Source organism: Hippichthys cyanospilos, chromosome 16, assembly GCF_059441005.1.
Source record: "Hippichthys cyanospilos isolate Australia breed blue-spotted pipefish chromosome 16, RoL_Hcya_1.0, whole genome shotgun sequence".
NCBI lineage: Eukaryota > Metazoa > Chordata > Actinopteri > Syngnathiformes > Syngnathidae > Hippichthys > Hippichthys cyanospilos.
In genome coordinates this window covers 1,751,698-1,763,124 of record NC_142384.1, presented here as the reverse complement: position 1 = coordinate 1,763,124, position 11,427 = coordinate 1,751,698, and the positions used below count along the sequence as shown (strand labels likewise).

Below are 11,427 nucleotides of genomic sequence, written 5' to 3'. Positions count from 1 at the left end.
AGTTCCCTTCCTCTTCATGCCTCCACCATCACCTCGTTGTGACACATGTGATGGGCTGGATCAGCACCTCGGACAGCGAAATGGGTTGTGATACCCCGGAACCAGTGGACTGCCAATATCTTTAACCACTTTTACTCAGCGCAGACGGTGAGTAGATGGAAGCAGCAGCAGCATTAGCAGCATCCTCTCTGCAGCCAATCAGAAAGCGGCGTTTCCCTCTCATCCAACCCGAATAACTGCAGACTCCCGCATCAATACATGCAGTGCCCCCCCCCCCCCCCCCGCCCCCCTCGCGCTCTCTCAGTTTCTACCATGGGTAGACACTGATGTCTATTTTTGGAACCAGTAGAGGCCATATTCTTTGTGATTTTTATATGTCACGCTTTTTTTTTTTTTTTTTTTTTTTTTACAGTTATAGGTTTTCCATTGTTGTTTTGCGCTCCTGAAGCGATGTAAGCATCTGGGGGATTAATAACCGTGAGCGTATTTTCGGTTCTCAATGGACGATATTTTCCATCCTACTTCCAAGCACATCTCGTTGCTCTGCTTCGAGCATAAATATTCCGTAGAACACAAAGAAAAATTTGAGTTTTAGAAATTAAATAAGGAGAAAACCGCAGCCCACTGGGACGAGAGAATATTTTGGCCTGTAGTGTGGGAGCTGTTCACGGACTGGATTCACCGCGAGGTGCGTGGAAACCGATAAGAACGTCTGTGATTTCTGCAAGGTGGCCCAAGGCTCCATGGATCGTGCAAGAAGAATCAATTAATTTATCAGGTAGGAGAACTTCGGTGTCTATTTTTCGTCATTAACGAAACACCTTACTAACATAAACGATAGTGTACCTAACTGATCCGTAATTCAGCAATATAAAAGCACCAATGCAAAATTCTGACTTTATATGTGGAGTTGCAGGTGTACCCCCCCCCCCCCCCCCAAAAAAAAAAAAAAAAAAAGCGTGCATGAAGGCATTTTAGCAAGCATTTATTGTGCAGCTATTCTTATCCATTATATACATATGACACAACGTGATGCTTCCTGCGTCTAGAGGAGGCGGGGGTGTCTTGTTTTCAACGCTTCCATTTTGAAGCTAAAATGGAGGCTTGTGAACATCTTTTCTCATGCCTCCGTGGTTGAGCTTGATTCTTATATAATACCTAAGAGAACTGCAGCGCTGTATGAGCCACAATAGATACGCATTTCGTATCAACCTTGACACAAATACAATTGAGTTAACGTCGAATAAAAATCTGTTTTATGGATTGCACTTCGATGTGTTTTAATGATGCAAATGGATGCATCTATTTCTATATGTTTATTCTGCCACCCACCATGGACTGGTTAGAGTCGCAGACACCCTTTCGTCTCACATTAACAAATCCCGAAAGGAATGGAAAACCCGAACCGACACAGTTATAATTTGAATTTATTTTTTAATTGTTTATTTGTGCAATTATGCAGCAGACTGCCATTTGGCAGCTGCACACTTTATACACGCTCCATGTGAAGGAATGGCTTTCAGGAGCCATCTAATTGATTCATAGTTGCATAAAACAATTAATTAAATAGGCCTCAGCTATGGTATAGTGATTTAGTCAGTAAATATTGGTTAATCCCAATCACTAATTATAAGGACTCTTGGTATTGTGGCTCGTTTTTTTCTTTTCAAGCCATACATGGAAACAGCATTCACTCCAGCGATTTTAACAGATATAAGACCCCAAGTCATAACATCTTTATCAAAAGTTGATTTTAATCATTTTAATTGTTTTATAATTTTTTTTAGTGGTACAGCACAGTATATTATTGTACAATGTGCTCAGTCTTAAAAAACTTTGAGGTTGTTTTCTTAATGACCCTCTGTCTGGGAGGCTGTGTATTTTCAACGAACTGGGTAACTATTACCCAAGTCTAGGCTCATTATTTTGACCCAGCTAATCACTATTTTGGACAGTTTTGTTAGGACTGAAGGTGAAGTAAGTTGAATGCAATCATTTTCTTCTTAGAAAATGTCAGAAGAGAAATTGCTAGTCATTTTTAATATTTCATTTTATTATTATTATTATTTTTATCCCTACATCCATTTTCTAGAGCCACTTATTCTCACAAAGGTTGCAGGATTGCTTACATTCACTTAAATACCTGTATTTATAGATGATTTAATTTAAAAATGTGTAACTGTTGTTAAATAAATGTTAAAATAGCATCAAAATAGGCCAGGATTTTGTACAAAGAAGAAGTAAAAACTATATTTTATTTATTGAAAAGGTTGCATTTTGATGATAAATTACACTTCTGTTTTTTGTGGTATTGCCCAACTGCCCCCAATTTATTTATTTATTTATTTTTACAGCGCACCTTATACCTAGCCATGATACGTACCATACTTGGATTTTGTATTTTCATACATTTGGGCCATGTTTTACATTCCTGACATCTTTGAAGAAATAAAAATGCACAACTCTGTGACAGGCATTGGACAACTTCTCATTTCGGCTCTCACTTGCTGAAATAGATTAAAACCTTGAATTTAAAGGTGTTTTCAAACTTTTAATCTCTAAAACACTTTTTTAAATGTTACAACAATCTTAAAATGTTACATTTATAAAACCAACAAAATTCTCTAATTGAAATTTAGATGAAGTACTCAGTTTTAGCCCAATTCACTGAAAGCCACAGCCAAGGGATGCTTTTGGATCTTGGTAACATAAACCTGTAAAATGGATGGATAGACAACACTTACTGTGTCATTTCAGGTGGATAGCTGCCTCTTGACTGAATTAATATCCACGTTAATCCAATCGGGTCTTGTGCATTTTTTTTTTTTACATCCTTACAAGTGATTTCACATCAAAAGGAAAGCATTGAAAGAAGACACTTGGAAGCTGAAATGTCACCCAGATGGTGACATATCAAAGCTCAACATGGCACGGCCACTTAGGAGTGTGTCCATCCCTTACAAGACAACAATTTAAAAATGTATTTTATCCTCACTTGTTGGTGAAGGCTAACAATAGACCCATAGATGTGAATGTGAACAATGAGTGGATGTGTGCAGTATAATTCCCATGATAACATGGATAGACTATACAGGATTACCCCTGTTTAGTTGTATGTACAATATTAGCATGTAAGAAAATACAGGTGTTATCATGACAAAGCATGAATTACACTTTGTTGTCAAAAATTTAAATGGAGAACGTACAGGGTTTTTCTTTAACTTGATAATATTGGAGGAGCTGGAAGCTGCTCAGTTGTCATGGTAACTATGAGTGCGAATCCCTGTGGAACAGCTATCTTCTACTGTAGGGAGCCAAGCTGAGCTAAATATTGGGATTTCACAGCTCAGAGGGAAAATGGAGATTTGCTCTATTGTGTGAGTGTTTACCCATTTATGCATTGGATGCATGGTATTATTGCAAGTGTTTTTTGTTTGTTTTTTAATTAAAGGATTTCTTTCTTCTCAGATTCACTGAGGTGAGTCACTGGTTCTTTTCCAAGCAAGGAGTATTCTCCTCACTGCTCCTCACCACTGGTGCTCTGTCATTTTGCTGACCTTGGCCAAGCATCATGGGTACAGTGCTATCCCTCTCACCAAGCTACCGCAAGGCAGCCCTGTTTGAGGATGGTCCGGCTACAGTTGGTCATTACACGGCAGTCCAGAACAGTAAGAATGCTAAGGATGCAGCGGCAGCTGCAGCCAAATCCCTCAAACGTCCCTCCATCATCAGTGTGTTGCCATGGAAACGTATCGTGGCCGTATCAGCGAAGAGGAAGGGCTCCAAGAAGATGCAGTCCGAGGGCGGCGATAGCGGAAAAGGATGCACGCCGGACACAGATGATGCCATCACCTCAAATTCAGCTTCTAACAGCTTGAAGCTGAAGAAATCTCAGTCTTGTGCAAATCTTTCCTCTTACTCTTCCAGCCAGGATCCCTCGGCCACTACCTTGACTACCTCCTCCAACCTCCCAACCTCCAAGACCCTGATAGACATAGCTACCGTTGCTGCTAAAAAGAATTCCCTAACTGGTTCTGGGATCCAGCCTTCTGCTGCAGTCGGTACACCAAAGCGTGTCATTGTCCAGGTAACACCCTTTCTTCGCAGTTCATAAAAGAATAAAATGGTGCTATGCTGTCTCATTTTGGACACTGGGTGGCATGTATGTAATGATATACAAAACAGAAGTTGAAAACTCCCAAAGAAGAGGTGAGATCAAATACAAAAGCACCGTGTGCTAACTGCTGAGCGTTAAATAAAGAACATTTATAGAGAAATACAAGACTGGTTGTCTGTAATGATAAAGACCCCTGCTGATGACCCCTGGGCTGTACATTTGACACCCATGTTCAATAGGATTGTAAATACACAATATAAAGTAACTGATGTACTGTACTGTGTCAGTTTTGTGATAGAATCCCTCAGCAGGAATAATATTGATTAAAAATATGGAGAATGCGCTAAATCTTCATAGGGGAACACACGGTTTTGTTTATTATTTGTCAATTCCCAAATTGCTGTCTTCTATTTCCTCCTGTCCTCTGACCCCTCAGGCCTCCACCAGTGAGCTGATGCGCAGCCTCGGCGAATTCCTTTGCCGCCGATGTTACCGTCTGAAGCGTCTCTCACCCACCGATCCTGTGTTGTGGCTTCGCAGTGTGGACCGCTCACTCCTCCTTCAAGGTTGGCAGGATCAGGGCTTCATCACTCCGGCCAATGTGGTCTTCCTCTACATGTTGTGCCGTGATGTGGTTTCTACTGAGGTGGCCTCCGAGCGTGAGCTACAGGCCTCGCTGCTCACATGCCTCTACCTGTCCTACTCCTACATGGGCAACGAGATCTCCTACCCATTGAAGCCCTTCTTGGTCGAGGCTGAGAAGGAGGCCTTTTGGGACCGCTGTCTGGAGATCATCAACCGCATGAGTGGAAAGATGCTCCAGATCAATACCGACCCACATTTCTTCACCCAGGTGTTTGCCGACCTGAAGAATGAGAGCAAGAAAGAAGAGGAGAAGACCAAACTCTTTATAGGCCTTGACCGATAAAAGAACGTGGAACGAAAAAAAAATGGATGTGGGAACTGATTTGATGAGGATCGGGGACTACTGTAATGCAGTTTGAAGCAATTTTGAAACCACGGTGTTGTCTGGCGTCTCTAAAGTTTGCTGGTACTGTACGCCAGTCAGATATGATGGATTTGATTTCGATGCTACATATAGCAGTTGGTGGCAATTGTTGATTTAACTTATCCACTGCCAGCTTAGTAAAATAAGATGACAATTATAGTTGTCAATGTCAGTGAATGAGTTAAGAACAAGAAGGCACCAAAAAGCAAATTCTGTATGTGTGTTTGAGGAATTTTGACTTTTGACCATTAATATTATTATCGTAATAACTGCTTGGCGGATTTAATTGCCTCTGATTACTTTTGTGAAAGTTAATACTGAAAGCATGAAAGGTAAAAATCTATTTTTTTGTAGTTTTGTCCAAAAATGATTGCTAAATTGGGTGTTACTAAAGCTCAAGTCATGCGCAAACTGTTTCCTCTATTTTCTTTGAAGTAGAAAAAAAAAAAACAGCAACTGGTGGTCCTGTTGTAATGTTTTTTTGTTGTTTTTTTTTTAATTTAAGTAAAAGAAAATAGAAACGCCAGACAACATGAATTTACTGTACCAGTCAAAAATTTGGAAATCCTCTAATTCAGTGGTGTTTTCTTTATCATTAACAACTCATCTGAATTATAGATTCATCCTAAAGTCATCAACATACTATATTAATATTGATGGTTGTTTGGTAAATTAAAGTTAAACAGAATGTTTTAATTTAGATTAAAATGCAGCTTTGTACATCTTGGTATTTTTGCTGTCATCTTTTTTATGTTGATGATGTTATATGGCCTGGAATAATAGAATACAATAATTTCACAGCTGCACTCTATCAAGAGTTAATAGTAAGAATTTCTTAACATGCTTGAAAGCATTTCAAGTTGAAAGTATTTCCAAATTTTGACTGGTATTGTATATAAATAAAGTTGAATAATACAAGCATAAAGATACTGATGACTCCACATTGCATGAGCTCACGTTATATGTCATGGCACATGACCATCTGCTTACTGCCAACTCCACTTAACCTTACTCCTATTGTCATGCATAAGCTTATTGCTCTCATCAACATTGGCTGAGAGGCTCACTGTTAAAACTTTAAAAGCATACGATCAAAACACATATCCATATTCAAAATAATAGTTGTGGCATCGTTCATGAAGTACAGTTAAAAAAAAAGGGAAAGCTGTTTCAAGCAGCACACTCATCATTGGGCAGAAAATGACCCTGTAGTAAACGTTTACTAAGAAAAAAAAACAGCAGAATGCAATAGAAAAACACTCTGATGAGTGGGGTTTTATGTGATAACTCTCCATCCTCCTGCACCTTCTCCTCATAGGTTCACATTGGTGCAGTCTTGAACAACAACAGGAAAGAAATGGTTTTAAAAAAAATTGAAAAGTGTGTAAGTTAACTTGAAAGTGCAGTAAACTACGGGCTTTTTTTTAGTGTTACCTAGCACTTGTTTGAAGAGCAAACGTGACCTTGCTTTTTCCTGAATACTCCCACCCAGTGTTGGGCAAATTATTTCAAAACTGTAATGCATTATTTATTACTTATTACTGTCATCTCAAAGTAATTAGTTCCATTACAATATTACTGTATTTGAAATGTAAGGCATTACACTACTATTGCATTACTTTTATATGACTCTCACCATCATATTTGGAAACATGGATTTGCCGTTCTAAAGGTACTGTACGTACTGTAGGTCATTACGCTTATTACACATCCATTGAAAGTTTTGCTTAAGCCTAAAACCAGGCAAATCATTGAATCTGAATTTGTATTGTAGTCCTTCAAAGGCAAGATATAAAATCTTTTTTTTTTTTTAATCCCTTTACAACTTCTTCATTAAAAGGCTTCACTGCAAAGTGATGCATTGTTTATGCTGTAGACAAAAACGGTTATTGCATTTCACAATTTCAATGTTAATATCAAATTCAAGATCAGTTGGCTAGGTTAGAAACATATGTTTCAAAAATAGAAGGTTTCGGTGGGGCTAACTTTAGCACCTAGCCTACATCATTGCTAGGGTGTTTAACGTACTGGCTAACATGAGTATTTTATGCATCATCTTGATACACATTGACCAGAACTATTTATAGACTATTATTAATCTAACTTCACATTACTATAGCTCCGCTGTAAATGGTTTGTCAAATTACTGGTCCTACTTCGCAAAGTGGACAGCTTTTTATGGTGTCGAGCACAAAGTGCATCTAACGATGTTATTTTTTTTGTCGTTTTCTCTGACGAAATGAAAGTAATGGTCGTATGTCCATCTTGTGTACATATTGTCCATATTCAACCACATTTCATCTCAGCTGTAGTATATCAGTAAAGTACACATTTTGCCACGGATTTTTCTCTTCCGATCTCGCAGTGTTTTTGCCGAATTTGGGGGGGGGGGGCACCACTTTCAGGATAAAAATTCTTTGAAATGCATTACTTTACTTTCATTTTTAACAAGCACAGTATTACAATTTTTTATGTGTAATTTCAGCGTTACAGTAAAAAGTAATGCATTACAGTAATTACATTACTTTTGTAATGCATTACTCCCAAAACTGCTCCCACTATACTGGCACAGAAGGCAAAACTGCCCTGTTATATTGAGTTTAAAAAGTTGACATGGATGCAGATTCAACTGAAACATTATCTGACTAACCTGTACTTTCTCTTCATAGGTTCACAACGGTGGGATCTTGAATGACAACAGGAAAGAAAGGGTTTTAAAAATATTTGAAAAGTGTGTAAGTTAACTTGAAAGAGTTCGTAAGCCGTAAGTCGTAAGGCTCGTAAGCCACTGACTTGTTTGAGTGTCAGCTAGCACTTGTTTGAAGAGCAAATGCGACATTGCCTTTTCCTGAATACATCCACCACTGTATTGGCACAAAAGGCAAAACTGCCCTGTTATATTGAGTTTGAAAAGTTAACATGGGTACAGATTCAACTGAAACATTATCTGACTTAACTTTTCAAGAGATGCCATGGTGTGTGTGTGTGTGTGTGTGTGTGTGTGTGTGTGTGTGTGTGTGTGTGTGGGAGGGGGGTTCCCAATAGCAGTCTGGGTGAGTGGGTGTGGTGTGTGGTCATTTTGGTGGTCACACTGGGACAAAACACCTGTCTATCATTTTCATATTCACACTCACCATATTATATCTCAAAAGGTAGATAAACTGGGAAGCTGTCATTGTTTCATCCTGCATCCCTTAAACAGTCTATGCTCCAGACACTAACATACACCAATTGCACATATTCAACTTTTAACTTGACTCGTTCAGCAAATTTGCATGCATGCTTGTTTAGCTTCATAGGCATGCTGCTTTTGGCTGGGCATTTGTAGCGCACAAGGTCAAATCAATAGACCACTGGTTATGACATTTGGTGACTGTGAGACCTGACAATGGACAAAATGTGTGCAAAATGTTTGCAGTAGCTGTATCAATGCCAATATGCTGCACTTAATTAATTCTAAAAGAGAACACTTATAGAAATCATGTTACATGTGTAAACTCATAATCATGCGAATTAAAAAGGTTCAAATTCCTGACATAATTAAGCAACAAGACTTTCTAATGATGTATTTATCAGTTATCAGGCCCATTTGTAGGAATTAATTCCTGCTAGATGATCACTATGTGATGTTCCCTTTCTTCCGAATTCATTTTCATCACTATGTTACATGCAAACAAAATTGTTTCGCCAACCTTCCGCTTTGTTAAACAGATTATATTATGTAATATGATAATATTATGATAATCTTATGCCAATACAAACTGATCCAGTATACCAAAAAATAATCTTGTCTCTTAAGGCTTCTAAATAAAGTTTGCGGCTATGAAAGTTAAGACCCGATGGAAAACTTTACCAACAGATTCCTGCAAAATTTGAAGCCAAGTTGAAACATTTGTAATTATTCTCAAGAACCTGGAGATTTTTTTAAAGTAAAAACTCCACAGGATGTCATGCTTATTTCCATAAAGACGTTTTCTATATTGTCAAGTGATGTTTTTGCTCTAGTTTTATTTTCTGGTGATAACAGATTACTGTAAAGACAATGTAGCCCAGAACCAGAATCTGACCTCATGTGACATATTATGCATATGAAGAATGACATCTATGATGAACACACTTGTTCACATGACCTTCCTCACCTGTTTCTGTTGGATTGAATGGAAAACAAGTAGCATTTCTCTAAATGACAGCAGTTTATGTGACATACACTTACTTAATGTATGGGTTTGATAAGAACATAATTGATGGCTGATCAATATATATGATTGTACAGAGATTGGAAATGCAGGGCCAGAAAGTACATTTTATGCATATTTGGCTTAAACCACAGTTGCTTCAACTCTACCTGGAATCAAATGAGTTTGTTAACCTACCAGTTGAGTTTTGACTGTCTGGACCCCGTTTTACCGTCTCTATAATGGTACTGTAACTAACTAGACGTGATAAAGTGAAAGTGTTTAAAACGTAAATTAGTATTTTTCTATTGAATACACTTATTCCATTATCATTCAAAGTTTGAAATGTAGTACTGGTAATAAACAATGATAATATAATAATTAAAGTACATGGTGTATAAACTTTATACACCTCAATTTAAAATTATCGGCTGTAATTTCTCTTGCTGTTTACAATACTGTAGTCAGCTACTCGCGAGGAAATAGGCTAATTTAATACAATGCAAACTTTCAGTTGTGTGAAATCACAAAGTGGTAGAACACTTTTGAAACTGAAAATAAGCAAAGCGGCATTTCAGCTATGGTAAAGGCCAAGGGTCTTTAATCATGGTCCTCCAAGAATCGGTGTCCAGGATGTTTTTTAAAGTCTCCCAGTTGCAATGCACCTGATTCAAATGGTCCATTAGGAATATCTGCAGAAGCGGGAAAAAAATACTTGTCACGTGATGCTATGTGAAAATAAAGCTTTATGCTCAAATTGTTTAAATTTGGTCTATTTCCATATGTAAAAATACTTGTTTCTCAAGCTCAATGTTTGACTTACTGTCACCTAGCCACCAAAGCTGCTTGCTGTAAGCTTTTATTCAGTCAATAGTAGTGTTGACTCTGTTACTAATCTGCAAATGGCTTTTCATAAACTGTCATTGCTGGATTACCTACAATTTTTGCATTCTATTCAAGCAGATGAATACAAGCTTAAGAAATTCTTCTCTATATTTGGACAGTTGAATAATGTTAACTTTGCTGTGGGTGCTGCCGATTCAGTCAAATACAGTTGGAAATGGTCTACACTACATATGTTCACGGTACTGACTTTTATGTGCTGTACAGATCTAGCAACAAAAAGTGGATGATGATGTTGTGCAAGAATTTAAGAGTGGATAATGGTGATGATGATGATGTGCAAACTGTGGAAAGTTAATACCATATGTTTTATTCAAAGTAATGTCCTCTGATTTGATCCAACCAGCAATTTAATGATAAAAGAGTCAAAGAAAGACAACTTTGAAAGGATACCTAACTTCTGAGAGGACCGGACATGGAACTGAATATTTGGATGACACCCCTCCCAATCATGTCTCATCAAATATGTGCCATATTTTATCTTGCAACACATACAAGACGAAAACTATTGTGTATGATGATGATAAACTTATTGTTTCTTTCTTCCGTTTGTGAATGATTTTGTGCAACAAGAATCTTCGTTCAAGTTTAATGCAACTAGTGTTACTAGAATACTGATGCTGCAGTCTGTTACTATGTGGATGTATGAATATGTATGCAAGAAAGAACCAAGTGATCAGCAGATACTTTGTATAAAAACGTTTACAAGCAATTTGGTTTGCATTCATGTAATATTGGTGCATACCTAATTAGTAGGGCTGGGTATTGGGTTTTATAAGTGTATTGTGATGCATTGCAATACAGCAAAGGCATATTGCTATACGTATTGTGATATATTGGGCAATGTTTGGTTAAAAAAAATCTGACATATACATTAAAATGACTGGAAAAGAGACTGGAAGGAAATTATTAAAATAGACAAATTCTATTTATTCTTTTTCAGAAGCCACACGTCATTGACATCTCTGAGCACACATTAAACATTTTTTCAAAAAACGCATGTTACATTTTCTTCATTTCAAACATGCTCTTGACTGTGTCAATATGTCCCCAGCAGTTGTGAATACGCTTTCAGATGGCACTCATATGGCAGTAATACACAAATTGTGTCAGGAATACACAAGCACCCTCGGATCATTTGGAGCGTGGCTGTATGCAAGACGGCTGAGGAGATGCGAGGACAAACGAGGGAAGAAGCCGCTGTTGTGGTTGGAGGTTTGGAG

General features: G+C 37.8%; 1 protein-coding gene across 1 annotated transcript; it reads left to right on the top strand.

The window, feature by feature from the left end:
- Nucleotides 1-335: 335 nt before the first annotated feature.
- LOC148410131 (cyclin-dependent kinase 5 activator 1-like) lies at nucleotides 336-11,099 on the top strand. The gene is made up of 3 exons (XM_088438108.1): nucleotides 336-778; nucleotides 3,469-4,087; nucleotides 4,554-11,099. The coding sequence occupies exons 2-3, from the start codon at nucleotides 3,572-3,574 to the stop codon at nucleotides 5,043-5,045; spliced, it is 1,008 nt and encodes a 335-aa protein (XP_088294234.1). The 5' UTR covers nucleotides 336-778; nucleotides 3,469-3,571; the 3' UTR covers nucleotides 5,046-11,099.
- The last annotated feature ends 328 nt before the right edge of the window (nucleotides 11,100-11,427 follow it).

Bases quoted from the DNA above. Each gene is read 5' to 3' on its own strand.
- LOC148410131 (XM_088438108.1), top strand. From the start codon at position 3,572: ATGGGTACAGTGCTATCCCTCTCACCAAGCTACCGCAAGGCAGCCCTG. The intron at 4,088-4,553 runs GTAACACCCTTT...CTGACCCCTCAG, and splicing joins CAAAGCGTGTCATTGTCCAG to GCCTCCACCAGTGAGCTGAT.